Source organism: Anser brachyrhynchus (genome assembly GCF_964034855.1).
Source record: "Anser brachyrhynchus genome assembly, chromosome: Z".
Classification (NCBI taxonomy): domain Eukaryota; kingdom Metazoa; phylum Chordata; class Aves; order Anseriformes; family Anatidae; genus Anser; species Anser brachyrhynchus.
This window is the reverse complement of record NC_137697.1, coordinates 33,434,723-33,452,041: the sequence shown is the minus strand read 5'-3', so window position 1 is coordinate 33,452,041 and position 17,319 is coordinate 33,434,723. Positions and strand designations below refer to the sequence as shown.

The 17,319-nt window shown below is 37.2% G+C and overlaps 2 protein-coding genes across 8 annotated transcripts in view; both read right to left on the bottom strand.

Moving 5' to 3' along the window:
- The window catches only part of LOC308185582 (transient receptor potential cation channel subfamily M member 6-like), a 14,405-nt gene extending 13,398 nt beyond the window's left edge, over positions 1-1,007 (bottom strand). The window contains exon 1 of the mRNA XM_080573921.1: positions 806-1,007. The gene's annotated coding sequence lies outside the window, so the exon portion shown is untranslated. The remainder of the gene's footprint in view (positions 1-805) is intronic.
- LOC308185579 (transient receptor potential cation channel subfamily M member 6-like) overlaps positions 921-17,319 on the bottom strand; it is a gene marked incomplete at its 3' end in the record, with an annotated part of 83,698 nt that continues 67,299 nt past the window's right edge. For all 7 annotated transcript variants that reach the window (XM_080573916.1, XM_080573915.1, XM_080573911.1 and 4 more), the window contains 10 exons: positions 14,687-15,825; positions 13,842-13,954; positions 12,760-12,886; positions 11,757-11,854; positions 9,347-9,402; positions 7,907-7,932; positions 6,062-6,112; positions 3,784-3,849; positions 1,273-1,559; positions 921-1,007 (listed from right to left, as the gene is read on the bottom strand). In XM_080573916.1, coding sequence (XP_080430042.1) covers positions 921-1,007; positions 1,273-1,559; positions 3,784-3,849; positions 6,062-6,112; positions 7,907-7,932; positions 9,347-9,402; positions 11,757-11,854; positions 12,760-12,886; positions 13,842-13,954; positions 14,687-15,825 — 2,050 coding nt within the window. The remainder of the gene's footprint in view (positions 1,008-1,272; positions 1,560-3,783; positions 3,850-6,061; positions 6,113-7,906; positions 7,933-9,346; positions 9,403-11,756; positions 11,855-12,759; positions 12,887-13,841; positions 13,955-14,686; positions 15,826-17,319) is intronic.

Below are 17,319 nucleotides of genomic sequence, written 5' to 3'. Positions count from 1 at the left end.
GGTTAGAAATAATGTCTCAGCACTTTCTACATCAGATCTGCTTATCTACCCTAAAAATGTAACAAAGCTCTTCTAGTGCAGAAAGCTATTCCGCTTTGCTGAATTTTCAGGTCTTTTATGAGCTGAAGACCTGACGTTTCTTGTCATGCTCATAAGATAGCATGTAAAGGAAACAGTAAAATTTTATGCAAAAAGTTACAATAAGTACTTACAAAGCAAGTACTCCCAAATTGTGATCTGTTTTACCAAACGAATACAGTTGTACATGGAGGCTCTCAAGACACTGTGATATATGCAATGCTTTAAGAACAGACTGAGTGCAGGGTAATTGCTTGCTTCTCAAAAATGTGTATTTCAATCAGTTACTAATAAAAAGCTTTAATGTTATTCAAGTATTACTAAAGATATGGGCATTTCTCTCATTTGAATATGTGAATACACATGATTGAAATATACTTTAAAGACCTACTGCTTCACTAACATCAACCCTCTAAAACATACAGTTCACCCATCCCACTACCTCATTTACCTTCCTTTCCCTTTGGCACACATTCAAATACTATCCATCACATAATGTGTCTTATTAAAAAATATTAAAAATAAATAAATAAATAAATAAATAAAAAAAAAACATGCACCAGAAAACAGATTTCAGGAAACAGTCAACAAATCCAAAATTTTTTAAGTCTCTTGAAAATTTTTTTCACTAACACCCTCTTGTTTAAGCCACTACCATTACTGTTGTCTTCCACCCTGATTTATCTTTACATATCTACATACCTATGTATTTTAATTAAACTATCACTCAACTGTCTTAAGCAGTTGCTATTTCAACTCACTATGGAAAACGAGTCTACATGAGACCCAGGACATAGCTGAGAAGAGAAACCTTTGCCACCGAAACCTTCAAGACAGTGAAGTTACCTTGGAGTATAGGGAATGGTATGAGGCTTCACTTGATTGAAGGTATAAATTAACTTTTGGGCAGCCCTTTGCTGTTGGATCTCCTGAAGAAAAGCATGTTATAAGCATCACTTTCATTTGGTATCATGAAGAAAGGTAGCATGAATTTGACAAAAAGAAACAAACAAAAACCAGCCAATTGTATACCATTTACAAATGGGGGATATATCTTCCTCAAAACCTTTTTCCTTTCCGGAAGGTAACATCAAACCACACATCACCCATGCTGAAGACATTCATATATAAGCAGTGTAACATTTAAGGCATGTCAAACTACACTAGTCAGTGTCCCTTCAGGTCTGTACTCACCCTCAGGCAGAGATGTAACACTGTGCCATCATGAAAGATCTTTTGCCAAGTCTGAACCACCTCTGGCAGAAAAGACTTCACAATAAATACTTGTCCCAATTTTAATACATCATTCTCAGACCAAGTACAAACGACCTTCATGGCCCTCCGTAGACCCCCATCCATCTCCTCCCGTGACAAGACTTGGATCATTGCAGCCATACCACGCTGGGACCAGGAAGACATGCTTTTATCAAGGTTCATAGGTGAACTCTCTTCTAGTCGATAGACAGTCACTTCCTCTCCAGCTTAAACGAAAGGAAGTTTTGTCAGTAAAAGTCACACATTGCAGAAACAGGAGAGAACTGCATTTTGATTCAGTATCTTAAAATAACTCTGTAAACCACACTATTCATTTCTGTGAAAGTTTTCCCTGCCTAAATTTATACTACCTATTTTCACAGATCCTCTGTGAAAACATGAGTGGCCCAAAGAGCTGTATTAAGCCTCTGGACAGACATGAATTTAAGACCTTATGCAATTTAAGACCTTTTACACAAACAAAGCTCAGCAACATTCTGGTCTACATAAAACAATCTCTTTTGCCACAATTTTAAAGTACTTAAAATGGTTTAAAAAATAGATTTAAAAATATATATTTAAAAAGGTTTATCATTTTATCTCCAGTGAATTAACTATCCTGAGCATGGCTCCCTCTGTTTCTGCACTTGTGTGGAAGGGGGATTTTTAGTAAGATCTGTTTTAAGTTAATCAAGACCCAGGCACCACTCACAGTATTTTCCTTGTAACTGTGCTTAACAAAACAAACAAATAGACAAGGCAAACAGACACACACAGCTCGTAATAGTTATTGACTGCAAAATTAAAGGGCTAGAGATTGCCGCTTTTTGAGGCAGACAGCCAAGTTGTTCAGAAGTAATGAATTGGCCATGATAAGCCAGGAAAATTAGACTGAAAAGGGCACGATCTTTCCTTGGAGAAAGGAATCCTAGAAAAACAAGCAAAAGCAAATTAACAAGACATTTACATCTTTGGCATTGTAAATTAAGATTTATTTTTTTTTCCTATAGATTCCAATGTTATTTGTACTGAAAAGATTTCAGTTTTGCTCCTGATAATAATGTTTTTCTGAAAGCAGAATAAATCTGGTGAATTTTAACTCAGTCATGCTGTTATCCTATATAGCTGTAATAGCATTCCTCTCTAGCAGTGCAAGCAAGAGACATTTCTGTCAGTCGTAAACTAACAGATTTTTTTTTTAAGCTTGGCTTTTCTTCTTGCAACTCACATTACTTGCAATGTGAATTCAGGAGAAACAGGTCTTTATTAGCAAGTGGGATGAGGTAACTGCATCTGCAAATAGCAAACAATAGCATAAGGGAGGGCAAACTGAATTCAGAGATAAATTAATGTATTTCATTCCTGCCCCTGAGCCTACCTTCACCAGTTACCACAGAATTGGTATGAATGATATACTTTGCAAACATTTTAATTTAAAATAAAGCAATGGAAAAGTCAATGTTTTACATAAAAGTAAGTCACTTGAATAAAGGTACTATAACTGGGCACATTTCTTAATCTTATATTAATTCTTCATTTTATTATCTTTTGACAATTTAATACCTAGAAAGGTATCTCCTGGGAGCTTGAAAGATTAGAATGTTCAATATGCTCATAGCTATATTAATTATCTGCAGCAATCTGGTCCCAAGAAATCCTACGATGCAGCAAGTATCAGCAATTAGTTGCTGTGAGACAAAATATTCTACCCATTGAAGAAAATGCACCTAGATCTCAAATGTCTAGAGACAGAGCTTCTGCTGCTGTAAACCAATACAGCACACTAATTTCAAAACTCTTCCAAATGATCTTATATATTACTCTCTACCACTCTTCTGTTATACCACAGTTCTTTTTTACTTGGAACACTACAAGTCTTCTGCCCTTTCAACAAATACATGGTTTTATTCCTGACAAGATACCCTACACATATATCTGAGAGAGAGAGAATGCATATATAAATCTTAGGGAAATTTTATTGCTGTCTTCAACTACCTAATGAGAGGTTACAGAGAAGATGGAGTTAGACTCCTCTATGAGGTCCACAGTAATCACATGAATGCTAACAGATACAAGCTGCAGCAAGGGAAACTCCAATGAAAAAGAAAAAGAGTTTACAGTGAAGCAGTCAAACACTGAAACAGGTTGTCCAGAGAGGCTGTGGAAACTCTGTTTATAGATATATTCAAAACACAACTGGACAGGTCCTCAGCAACCTGATATGAATTGGCCTCTCAGGGAGCTGGACCAGATAACCATGAGAATTTCCTAAAATACTGCATGAATATAATTCTATCCTGGTTCATTTCTTTAGAAAAGAAGAATTACTGAAATTAATTCAAGAAAATGTCTCAAACGCAATCTTTAAAAAATAATGCATGGACTATTTACAAAGAAAAAAAAAAACAACCAACCAAGAAAAAAAAAAAACATAAGGAGGTCAGTACTCACCAAAGAGCTGGACTGGTGTAAATGGAATGGTCTGAGCAAGTCTCATTAAGTTGTTTCTTTCAACAGCTGCAAACAAGACAGATTTCATTGCCATACTGAATAAACAAGCTGACTGACTTTCAAAAATATCTGACAGTGCTCTACTGTAGCGTACAAAGCCAAGCAAGCTACAGTGTGGTTCTCTGTCAGATCTTCTGATTGCTATTTGAGAAGTTCTACCTAGCCAGCAACTCTCCTTTGCATGCCCATGGTATCTCACAAGCATCAGCTACCACTCTTTTCCCTGTCCATTAGTTCCTGTCTTCCAAGAAAACAGGCTGTGGAACAAGCACTTTGCACCCTAGCTAGAAGGACTGCTTCTGGTCTTCATCCTCCTTTCACCAAGGGCTGCTTCTGCTTTCTCTTCCTGCTGGCTCCAATGCAGTGACATTTGAACTGTGCCACTGAGATGCATTGGCCTCAGCTGCCCTCACTATCTGTCTCTGTCAGGCTCTGAAGTGCCTCGGGTTTTAGCAAGACTTTGCAGGGAAATCCAGGCTTGCCCTACGCAGAGTATAGCTTCTTCATCTGGGCTCCACGCCAAACAACCTAATTAACATTATTATACCTTCTTAACAGGGAGCTTATTTCTCAGTCAAACACCTTCAAAACTCAGAGTGCCAACTAAATATTTATGGATTTGCCTTCACAATGACTCAGTTATTGCAAAGTGGGAGAGAGGTGAGGAGTAAACCTCAAAGAGATTAAGACTAGAACAAGGAGGAAACCCATATACTACCTTAGCTGTGTTTCTTTGAACAGCAACCAAAAAGTTTGTAAGCCTGGCTGACTTCCAGAGCTTATATACAAGCTTCCAGAGCTCGCCCTTTTTGATAAAAATCTCCAAGCAGAAATTAGAGATTAATTAGCCCAGATGGAGAGAGCAAAGGGGACCCCTGACATGCCAACCCTTGAATTAGGGTGCTCAACTGAGAGACCTCTATCTCAGACTCTGTTTACATATTCGAAATATGATAGGCATTGATTAATATACCTGAACAGTTTTTGATGCATAGACTGAAAATCAAGGTCCTGCCTTGATGCATCACTAAAGTGACACAGTCACTAAATTACTGCATAGCAGGGAAAAGGATGTGAACAGGGGAGCTGCCAGAGCTGTGCTGTCTGTCAGACCCTTTCAGTGCTCACTGCAGAGCCTTGGGAAGCAATGTGAAAGCAACTTGCACCAGCTGCTAAATTTGAGGCAAAACTCAAGCTCTTTTGGGTGTGCAGAGAGGCAGAACTGTAGTTGTCTGCAAAACATGATAGCAAAAATAAAGTATAAGCAGTATATGGCACAGATTTTTAGTATTAAAGTGTGGGTTCTGTTGACTACATTCTATTCTGATCTTTCTGATATAAGAACACCTATACTGGAAACATCTAGAGATCTTTGTCAGCTTTTAATGTAAATTAGATTGTCACCTGCACTAAAAAGTCCTCCCAGTCTCAAATAACATGCCTGACAAGAAACAAATTAATCATTGCAACAATGCCACCATGTCAGAGAAATTACTCCTGTACACTGATTACAAACCAAGAGGTGTTATTCCCATTGAAAACGACATAGCTTTTTGAACGTCATGAGGCTGCTAATGCTTCTGGTTTACCCTATGCTTCCTTTGAAAGGAGACGAAGCCATGCAGGCAATAGAGACATCTACTGGTATGCTGTGCACAGCTCTCCTCTGGGAAAAAAAAAAAATATATATGAAACCCAAGCTTGTGGGAAAATCTCTGCATATTCAGTTTAGGAAAAGACAGGATTGTGGGCAATTAGCATCCAAATGATTTATTCCCTGCCAAATTTCCATGAGTTCATAGGTATATAAACACAGATTAAGTAGTACAGGACCAATTAACTGAAGAAACCAACTCCAGAAAGTACAAAAGAGGATGTGGGAGGTGTGAGGGGAAATGACAGCTATAAACAAATGAGTGCCTCTACTGGCCCCCCTGGGAATCAGAGCTCTGTTCATTGTTTCCTCTGATATTTTGAAAGCAATTATCTATATTCTGCTCTGTATTTGCCACAAATACCTGGAATGGAGCAATTAGCAAGAAAATAATTCATAATTTCCTCACTGCAGTATTAGGCCTGAATTAATACACCACCTTCTTAGCAGTGGGCAGTTGTGCAACTCTTCAAAGTGAAAATCACAGAGAATGACAAGGGAAGAACTAATGTTCTTTTAAATTTGTTAAACTACTCAGCTATCATACTGGTGCCTCCTGCTTACCTGAGTAATGGTGGTGCAGATCTTGAGACGTTTTCAAGCAGGCAAAGATATCTGAAATAATGTTTAAAGGATCATTATGTTAATTATTATAGCAGAGATAAATGCATGGTTTTTGAATTCCTTCCATCCCAGGGTTTGCCATGAAACAAATTAATCAGAATTACTGTCTGAGCATTCTGAAGAGGAGAATTACTAATAGGCTTTAACTGTGTTATAATGTACAGTATATCAGCAGATTTCAGTCGGTGCAATACAGCCAGATGACTTATTTATTCAGGGAAATGGTGGGAAACCAGCAATATTAACCTCAAGGACATGTAGCTTCTCTGAGCCAATTACACCTCTGGGATATTAAAAGCATTTTACTGTCCATCATGCTTCACAGTCTCCCAAAGGCATGATTTTACCAAGTCCATCCTTAGTCATTAAGCATTCCATTAACTGTACTATTACAACAAAGTTACAATAATACTGATTCATTAACCCATGACATCTAAAATGCTGTTAAATTATAAACAGACAAACAATTTCTGTGGTTACATACATAGCAGGCACAGCCAGATCAGATTTGGTCCAAAAATCTTTGTTTTATAAAAATTCTTTTTAATAAAACCAAGATTAATAGGCATGTTTCCATTGATCAGATTAAATTACTTTATTATATTGGAAAGAAATCTTTTGAAATGCCAGGTTGGAAAAAAAAAAAAAAAGAATGCTATAATATTTTATATTTATATATTTAATATAATTCTGAAAAATGAGATAATTGGAACTGAATCTTCATCAAACCATTTGAAAATTACACTCTTCTTGTTGGTCTACTTTATTTGCTAGGTTTCCTTCCCCAGTGGAAGAGATCTTATATGAAAAACACAAACAGATCCTGGGGGAATGATCAGCATTTCCAACCAGTGCTCTTGGTGATTAGAGGTCCCTTTTGCTCTCTTTCCTGAAGGACCCAAGTAGTTTTATCACATTTTCTGCCTTGTCAGATGAGAAGCATGAGAAGTAGACTGGGGGCCAACTTATTCCTTTTGAGGATGGGAAAATCATGTTTTAATCAAACCAAGGGTGCACTCTGGAGAACAGCCCAACGACATCCCACACCTGCAGCAGTGCCACCGTTTGTGCACAGCCTGACCCAGAGAGACCACACATACAGGGGAGACAAGCCTAAGAGTGATGTGCTTCTGCATCACAGCTAGCTTCAAACAAGAGATAAACGTTCCACTGTTCAACCTGTTATAGCTAAATCTGTCCGAAGACAGACTAATAGGCAATAAATACAAGTGAAGTGAACTAGCTGCTTTGGAACAGAGTCACTCCTCATTATGAACTTGAATTTCTTTATTGGCTATTTCATAATAAGTTCAGTGCTTCACCTGCTTCACCAACTTGTTGTAGAGGAACTACACCAAACTGGAATTCAAAAAATCAAGCATACATTAGAAATTGTATACCATAATCTATCCTCAGGCATAGACACAGCTTTAACTCAGGCTTCTCTCACACTGCCAGTGATTAATTTTTTTTAAAGTTTATTTCTCCTGAAAAGGACATCATTGCAGGACAGACTTGAGTAAAAATAGATATTTTTCTTTCAAGATTTTACAGCTACCATGAGGAAAACATGTCCTCACAAAAAAAAGAATAATAATAAATAAATAAATAAATAAAAATAAATCTTACGTTTCAAAATAAGATTTTATAACCAATGTATGAAACAAATATAACATTTCTTTTAACTATCCAACTATAGTAAATTAATTTTCTTTTGGATTATGTACTTCTGAATTGTCAAAGTGGAATTTGCAGAGAGGGTGTGGCAAGCAACCAAAAACTTACTGTCAGGTCCTTCTGAAGCTCTCAACCTGTTTAAAAACAAACATTTGATATTTTACTCCAAAATTCCTGTAATTAAACTATATATAGTTTATCATATATCAAAGAGGTATAATCTATATGAAGGCAAAACTAAATTTTGATAAGCAATCATAAAACAAAATAACCTGCAGTGAAATTTTGTTCATTGCAACAATTAGCAAATAAATTTCAGTTACCAAAGAACAGCCACGTTTTTCTGCACGTTCCTTTCTCTGCTGTATGTTGAACTCCTTTTGCAGTTCTGCACTGCTGTTCATGTCATTTACAATGCAGTAACAATATCAGCTAAAGACCTTCAATCACGTACACAATTGTTCATTTTTCAAACCATGTGAATCAATGCTGAGATGTATTCAGAGCTACACATGCCATTGCTTGCATAAAAGGTGACTTTTTAAACAGTTGGTCTTTTGGATTAACAAGGCTGCAAACGTTAACGTTAACATTAAAGGTACCTTTGTTTGAGAAGACACTGGATATGATTCACCTAACATACCACTGAAGACAACAGACTCACTCAACAGACTCAGACTTACAGAATCAAGCTACCCAAAAGCCTGTAAATCCTGCTAGTAAGTATGTAGTTTGGCTACTGGATTAAAAAAAAAAAAACAGGATGGGTAAAAAACACAGTATCTTTCTCCCTCCTCCCATGGTGAAATCACATGGGATGTGACAGTTTTCTAGTACATTTTATTTATTACATCAACAGCATTACTCAGTAAGGGAAACATACAAGAAATTGATGAAAATAAGAAAGAAGGAACAGAGAGACAGTACTGGATGAAATAAATTACCCCCAATATTAAGCTAATGATCAATCAAGCTGTAAAAAATAAAAATAAAAAAGCAACATTGAAAACACATTTGAAAACAGTATAATTTCAATACATATAATAAAAGCTTAATAACTATTGAAAACTGATTATAAAAACTAAGTAAATATTTTGTAAATATGTAAACTCAGTACAAAAGAGATTAATCACAGAATGAGAGAATGTTTCACGAGCTGCTAGGATTTTAATTACTAATAATGGAAATATGCAATTTGCACAGCAAAATCATATGCAACTCATGCTTACTAGATAGTATAGTTAAAGACACTATGGTAATCTTAGTGATTGAATTAGAAAATTTGATATTGTTAGAATAAAAAGGAGTGTCCATTCCACCTAAAATTATACCTTTCCTTTGAATGGATCTATTTTACTTCCATCAATACGCCTTCATTTAAAGAAACCAAAACAGACTAAATTGTCTTAACTCCTCATTTGACCTCAATTTCCCATTCTAAGTATATTACAGAACTGAAGTGGAAAGTTGCAGAAAGTACAGCAGAAAGTACAGAAGTCTCTTTCTAAAAGCATGTGATGAATATCTTAATATGCTAATGATACGTACGAGGAGTTTCTCAGATTATTTCTCTGTGTGCTTCCAGACATGCTATTACTCAAATCCTATAGAGAAGAGAGATACTTTTACTGGTATAAATCTGTATATCGCTGTCACATACTCACCAAACAATTAAAAAATGTAAAATCTTGAAAACATTTATTGATACTCTTATTGTTAACATGAATAATCCCACTGACAGGAGAATCACAGCATTGCCATATCTACAGTAAAATGCAATAACAATTTGCTCATACTGCAGTTTTTCATGTTGTCTGTATATAACTGAATAAAATAGTTAGCTGTATCAGAGCTGTATCTCAGTGTAGTTACAAAGCATGTTAAAGGTCTTCTAATACTGAAAATATTATGGGAACCCTCTTTGTATTAGTAAATTCCAATTTAGCAATAAGCTTTACAGCTGTTGGAAATAAAATGCACCCTAAACCTCTATAATAGAAGAAGGCAACACATTAAGCAGTTCTCCAGGGATATTTAGATCAAATATTTTCCAGGTCTTGTAGTTAGAGAAGTAGTCAAATGATCTTCCAGCCCTATTACAAAAAATTGGGTCAGCCTGCCATTTGCAAGATCCTCCTAAAGTGCTAGTCAGAGACGGGATTATTCTTCTGAAAAGAAAAGTCAGATTTCAATCCTCAAAGGAAGCAGAGCTCAAATCAAAAGTTTGAAGAAGACAAAGACTAAAGATAAACTAACCAAAATTCAGCTTTGAATATTTTCTGAGACTTAATTCTCAATTTTTTTTTATTTCAGAATTCACTCATGTTTTCATCATGTAGATTGCTTTGCAGATGAAAAATATCTTTAACAAAACAGAAACCTCAGACACATCCTTGCTTTGCTCCCTGATACCCATTTACCCTCCTGGGTAAATTTGAGAAGTATTATAATTCTTTAACTCAAAATATATGTTAACCCACAATGAGCAGTTATATGCAGCAATATCATAATATCTCAACAATGTATGTATTGTTGAGATGTCATAACCCAGACATAACCTTATAATCCAGACAGTACTTAAGAGAAGGCACAAACATTCAGTGGGCATTGGAAACTATATCTTAGAAGATTAAATGATTTGAAGCTAGTGTTCTTGAGGTGACCAGTTCCTGCCTAATTCTGATCCCACTGTAATCAATGGAATATTTCTGCAGGCTTTAAAAATCCTACCCTTGAATTTTAAGCAAGAAACCTTAATATAAATTTTGAAGCATCAGATTACTTCATCTTTTCATGCAGTTTTCCTGACTGTACCTTTATTTTTGCTTGTCTGACTCTGTGTTTCACATTTTAAAGATTTATTGATGGAATCTCCCAACCCAGGTTTTGCAGAATACATAATTAGCAAAGTTATTTCTATTTTTATCTCTGACCTCTTTCACACACACACAAAAAAAAAAAATCATTTTTTAATTACGATTTGAGCAGTCTTCACAAGTATTTGGGATTCAAATTCTATGCCACTCAGAATATCAGATCTGAAACTATCTGTTTTATTTTCATTCCCTTTTTAAAAAAGCAACTCACACTACTACAGTGAAAAATAAGCTAGGCTGTTAGACATCATTGTTTCAAAAATCAAGTGCTATAAGTAAAACAAGCAAGAGTGGGTGCTGTTGAAATGGAAGAGGAAAAGATTATTTAACAGTTCCTTTTCTCAATTTATTCCTTGTTAATTTTCTGACATGCCTCTGAGAAACTCCTACACAACATAGTGAAAGATGCATTTCCTTCTATTAGCCACACCATTTAAAAACAGACAGAATTTTCTACACAGCAGCTTCCTGCCCACAGTCTTCAGGACATATAAATTGGTCTAGCTCCATTAAATTCAAGGGGCATATGTTGATTTACATAGGCAGAGGGCCTTTATGTTATTAAGCTGCAAATTAATTCTGATGAATCATAAGGCAAGGTGTTTATAAATCAGAGGTTAAGAAATCCAAGCTTTGAAATTATTATCAGTGTTTAACACTTTGCAAGAAATAACTATCTCTGTGTGACTGCTTACGAACTATGCAGCTAACTTTCCAAAAATCTTTTCACTGTGCAGACCAGTTCTGCCCACAAGTTCAGGACAAAGATGGGTGCTCACTTACTGCATAGTGAAACATCAACACATACTTTGTTTCTGGCCACTTTCTTCATACTCAAAACCACTCCATGACTCAATAATTTAATATCCTACTTCAATAATCTTCATAGAGTGTTAGCAGCTCTTAAATTATTCATTTACTCACACACAAGCACAGTGGCAGCATACAGGAAAGTTTCTCGTGTCTCAAGAGGTATTTCGCGACAAATAACCTATAGTTACAAGTCCACAGAGGTCAGCAGAGCTATCCTAGTCTCAAAGCAAACAAATCTATGGACTAGGATGTGTAATCTTAGGTCTTACCTCTTGAGAATGCCTCAGGTAATCACAGAATGGTATGGTATGCCTACGGATGTCTTGATTTTTCATTTTCTGGTGCATGTAACTGAGACATTCCAAACCTAGCCAAAAGAGCAGGTATCAGCTACTTCCAGAGTGTATAAGAACAGCTCTACTGCTACACACACCTATTTAGTGCTACAAAATAAACACCTATATGCCATAATGCCCTAGCAAATGTGTAATGGGCTATAAAAGCAAGAGTAGGATTTCACAGGGTTAAAACTGACTGTTTCCATTCTCTGTCAGCAGAATTCAGAGGAGTGCAGCCCTTCTCCGACCATGCTGTGCTGAGTCACAGCACTCCCTTGTGCTTCTCCCAGCAGCTTGCAGGATGAAGCTAGTGAGCTGCATATAGCAAAACTGAAGGATAAAATAATCCATGCAAGGATTTCTCAGAATGAAAGAGATGAAGAATTTATAAAAGAACAGGAAGAATGCCATTCCCTTTTAATTCCAGCAGAGACGATGCAGAATTCATTTCTTCACTTTGGAGGATGTGTTTCTGAGCAATGAGTAATGAATAATGCATTCAGAAGATCTGCCAACAGATACAGTATCACAGCACTGCCTGTGAGTGTATATACCCAGAAAAATTCACGAGAGAGTTTATTTTTGCAATAAGCCAGAATGCCACTTCAGAAGACACCTCAGGAGAGGAGGAAAGGATATCATCTTCCCCACTTCCCACTTATTCCTGAGGATTAGTACTCTACTATTTCCCACGCAAGACAGGCAGCACTCCCAGAAAAATGCAACTGACCTTCCATCCAATCTATGTCCCTTTTTGCCCTGACATAAAGTAGCAAGTAACCAAGCCACGCATGCTTGCAATCTGCTTCTAATTCTGTAAAAATTATGCCAGGAGGTGAAAGTGGAAGATGACACTTTGAGTTTGTGAATTTTTATTTACTGCTTCTTTTTTTAAAAGCTGTCCTGAATTCACTGTCTGCAAAGTACCACATACTTAGCTGACTGAAATTAGACACAGTAAGCCAGTTCTTGCTGTGTTTCTCTTCCTCATCCCAGATATTGATCTCTGCAGGCTCTGAGCTCACTTGGGTGTTCTGGGGACAATCATCCACTCTAATCACCTGGCAAGACACAGACAAAACGACACTCGATTTATAGGATGACTATCACCTCTGCAGTTCCTCTGACAGCTACACTATGACATGGCCTTTCAGTGCACCACTGAAATGCCAATGACTGAACTGTCTCCCAAATGAAAAACAGATTTTCCCGTATTTGTTAAAAGCTGCAGAAGTCACATTGCTTTTGTCTAGTCAATACTACTGAAGAAAGATCTGGTGCTATAGGTTTTTAAAACAAACTTCAAAGTCCCTCAGAATACCCTAAGAGACAATCAGGTCTCAAAGTTCAAGTCTCCGGTCTGTTGCTGACCTAAGCATCTTATGTAAACAAAGCGGTCTTCACCTTTCATCTCATTAAACAGGAATAATTCTTTCCACCTGACAAAGATGCTGGAAATCTCTTCAGAAGTGAGTTTTTATATATCTATGTATAGATACAGTAAGGAAAGTTGCCGTATTTCTGTGACACAATCAACAAGCTATCTACAATGTGATTACTGGTTGATGGATTCAGAGAAAAGACTGCAGGGCTCCTGTAGGTGAGTGAGAACCTTATAAAGCCTGGCTTTCCTCTTTACAGTAGCACACAGTCTGGATGCAGCTCACCACTTCTTCTATCTATCCGACAGCATATGAAGCCTCCACAATTGATTCTCTCAGCTGAAGTGCAAGGACTGATTCCTTTCTGTGTAATATCAATAATAGTCTTGGTCTACTATCTAACAAAGTCCATAGGCTTCATCGTGTTCAAAACTGAAATGCCACACATTCAAACAAAAGGGAGATTAAATCAAAGCCAGACAAAAAAAAAAAAAAGAGGTTCTCAATTTGTGTGCAGCCTTTTAAATGCAAACATATTCAACTAAACTTTAATTTTGCTCTACACTGCAGAACTGCTCTTAGTGAATGAAAAAGACAGCTATGGGATATGTGATTCCCTTCCATCTACACATACCGGCACCTGAAGGGGTTTTTGATTCTTCTTTTCTCTCCCAGACTTTCTGTCTCTGTTTTGTTGTTTTGCTTTTGTTGCCTCACTGTAGTGTAGCTCACTAGATGGTAAAGACTCTGTGGGAAAGAATCAAAAAACACCATTAAGCTACAGAGCTTTTGTTTGCTAAGAGAAGATCTGATAAGACAGAGTTGGCAGATCTCCAAAGCAAGCTGAGAAAGACTTGTGACACCCAAAGCTAATATTCAGGCAGTTCATGCAGTTCAGTGCAAAGATGTTCACCATCATATGATATAAAACAACAAATGTTATCTATCATCTCATACTATTTATACTTAGAACTGGAATCTGCCATATTTTAGCTGCTGGTAAGCAAATTTGGTGGTGGACAGGAAGGTTTGTAAGCCTTCTATAAAAACGTCATTCATTATCCATTCAACCTTCTGACAATGTATCTCTTAGGTATTCTGCAAATTCATTTGGTTCTTGTAATTCTTGGATTGCTTCCCCAGGGTAAAAGACTCCCCAAGAGCCAATATCATTCCTCTGTCACAGCAGCATTGTAGCCACAACTGTAGGGGGCCATTTAGGTGGGGAGAATCAGGGCTGGACTGCCACTGTGGCTTACACAGTGGTGTCATACAGCTTGTACCAGGCACACTTACAAATTCCCCACAGCAATCATTCCCAGCACACAAAAAAAAGTGAAAGAGTAGCCCTGGACTCTTTCCTTACTACCCTCAGCTGCAGCTAATACCTCCTGAATGCCAAAAAAAAACATCTTTTAATAACGTCTTGTATCTCCCAATAAAAGATACTGTAGAGGTACAGCATTTTTTTATTATCACCTATGGCCTTGCAGGTTTTCCCTCTTTTTTCTTTTTGAGAGGATGGTAAGCTGTTGCTCCTGCAGACACCCCAGTCCCTCCAGAGGGGGCTGATCCAAAAGGAGGTGTTGTGTTTCAGTTTGTTCTCAGAGATGATGCTGTGCTGTGAGCTGCTGGAGTTGTAAGAGAAGGACTTTGATTCTTTTATCTGGACGCGCCTGGGAGGGCTACCTGTGCAATTGCAGTCACGGTTATAGGAGGAATGTATGCACAGGGCCTTCTTCTGTCTCTTTCTTGAACTGAAAACCCCTTTTTCATCACCTTCAGAGAATCCCCAGTTCACATAACCACCTTCAGTTTCTTCCCTGTCATCACAGCAGGGTGCTGCATTCTCTCTGTCATCCAGTGGTGGCTGGAGACTGAGAGGATGATCAGCCTCTACAGCATTAGTCTTTTTTGATGGCAAGTGAATAACAAAATCCCTCTGGCTCCACTGATAATCTTCTGGCTCTTTATCAATGAGGCTGACACTTTGCATGTTTTGCTGCACTGCAATGCTCCTTTGCAGTTCATCACTGAATACATCTTCCCTGTACTTGGTAGGAGCACTCGAAAAGGACAAATTTAAGGTGACATCCTCTGAAAAGGGCCCTCCTTGGTGATCAGGAGGTACCAGCAAAAACTGTCCATATCTAGGGGTTGACTTAGTCTCAGAAGATATGCCTGAAGTGAGTGTGTCACTTTCTATTTCTATCTTCCGAGAGCTGTCTTCTACCACCTTGTTACTCTCAGTCCTCAGTTTGTGGTCTTTGCATTCTGATGACCACTGACTCCTTACCAAGCTCCGTAACAGAGAGGGTGGCATGCTGTAGTAGTGGTACTTCTTGTCATACAAACACTCCAGACTGCTCAGGGTCTTGGAATAGAGCACGTTGCTCCAGCTATGGGGCAGCTTCCTACAGGATCGACATTTTGTGTCAGCCAGTAAGGCTTCTTCCACCTGCAAGGTGTCTACAGCTGAAAGCACTTTCAGGATGTCCACTGTCAAGGCAGACAGGTCTTGCAAATGTCCTAGCTGACTGTCGAGGGAGATTAAAGACTCCTTGATATAAAATACCTTCTCGTGCACTTCTTTTAGCTGCAGAAACATCTCCTCCACTCTAGACAGAATAAGAACAGATAATTAAAACATCAAAACACAGATCTTTGCTTCTGTGTGCCAGATGATTAACACACTTTAAAAAGCCAGTATTTAAAACAATCCTTTCTATTTTTTTCATGTGAATTCCATTCTCATGAACATGTATATTTGATAAAACCCATCCAGACTTAAAACACGTCATTCAGTATACTGGGCCAAAAGGCACTGACTTTTAAAGAAATAGACCTTTTGCTCAGAGAGAATCTATCTTAAAAAACATATTTCTGCTAATATGCATTCCATGCCATAGAACTACTAAGCCACAGACAAGAAGACACAGCTTTGGAAATGCTACATTGTGTACTGCTGTAAGTGTAAATGCTGTAAAAAAGAAGAAAAAAAAAAAGTAAAAAGCTGTAAAGTATACTTCTTGTCAGCCAGTCATCTTTCATTTCTACACTTTTGTGCAAACATGAGAAGGATGAGGCTTCACCCTACAGATACTATTCCATTTCTCAAATGCTGCTTGAAAATGGTCTTCCCAACAACCCGTATGGCCTCTTGGAACAGATTTTTTATGTTTGATGCTACCAGTTATCTTCAGCCACCAAAAAAAAAAAAAAAAAAAAAAATCAGCTGCCAAAAATCAAAGCCTTTTTTTATGGTCTTCAAATCCCCAGTGAACAGTGCAAGAACTTCTTGGACTGGAACAATATCTTTTTAACCAATTCATTATCTTCACGTTTGCTAAAGATACTCTCTCTGGTGCTCTGTCATTAAGACAATGATGAACCAGCTGCAGGCAATATGCAAAAGAAGCTCTCTTCCTTTGTTACTGAATAACTTAAAGATGCAGCTTTCAACCAACAACTGAATAAAATCAAATACCAGTGTTCCAAAATGTTTTATTCACCTAAATGAATTCATTGTGTTAATGTTATGCAATGCTAGGAGTACATTATAACTTGGCACTCCGGAAAAAAATTCCTTTCTAGGTCTATAGGTATCCAGTAAATAAAATCTTCTTGCTGTAATTGATTCTACAGCTTTTGAACAAAACTATTTATTTTATTTCTTCTACAAGGGATATTCATTTTGCTTATATGTTTTGTCTTGGTATGTAGAAAATAAGACCATGAAAATACAAACATCAAGGGCCTATCTATATCTAGGCAAAACAAATTTTAGATCAGATCTGTATTGGCATTCAGTAAGACTTTTTATAGAGCTCAGTTTGTTTAATTCTTCCTTTTAAAAGTAATGACAGCTTTGCCATTGATTTCAATAGAAAGCTAAATTAGATCAATACTGGGGGCTTTGAAATCCTGTTAATAGTTACATATTGATATTTTGCAAACGAAGATGGTACAGTGCAGATAATGCTACACTGGTTATACAATTATTTTCTTACACAGCTAAGCCTCTAAATAAAACTACGTATTGTATGCCATATTCTGGCATGTCATCTTGGTGATACCTTCTCTGCAAAAGGGAAAATGTAGAACACCATTCT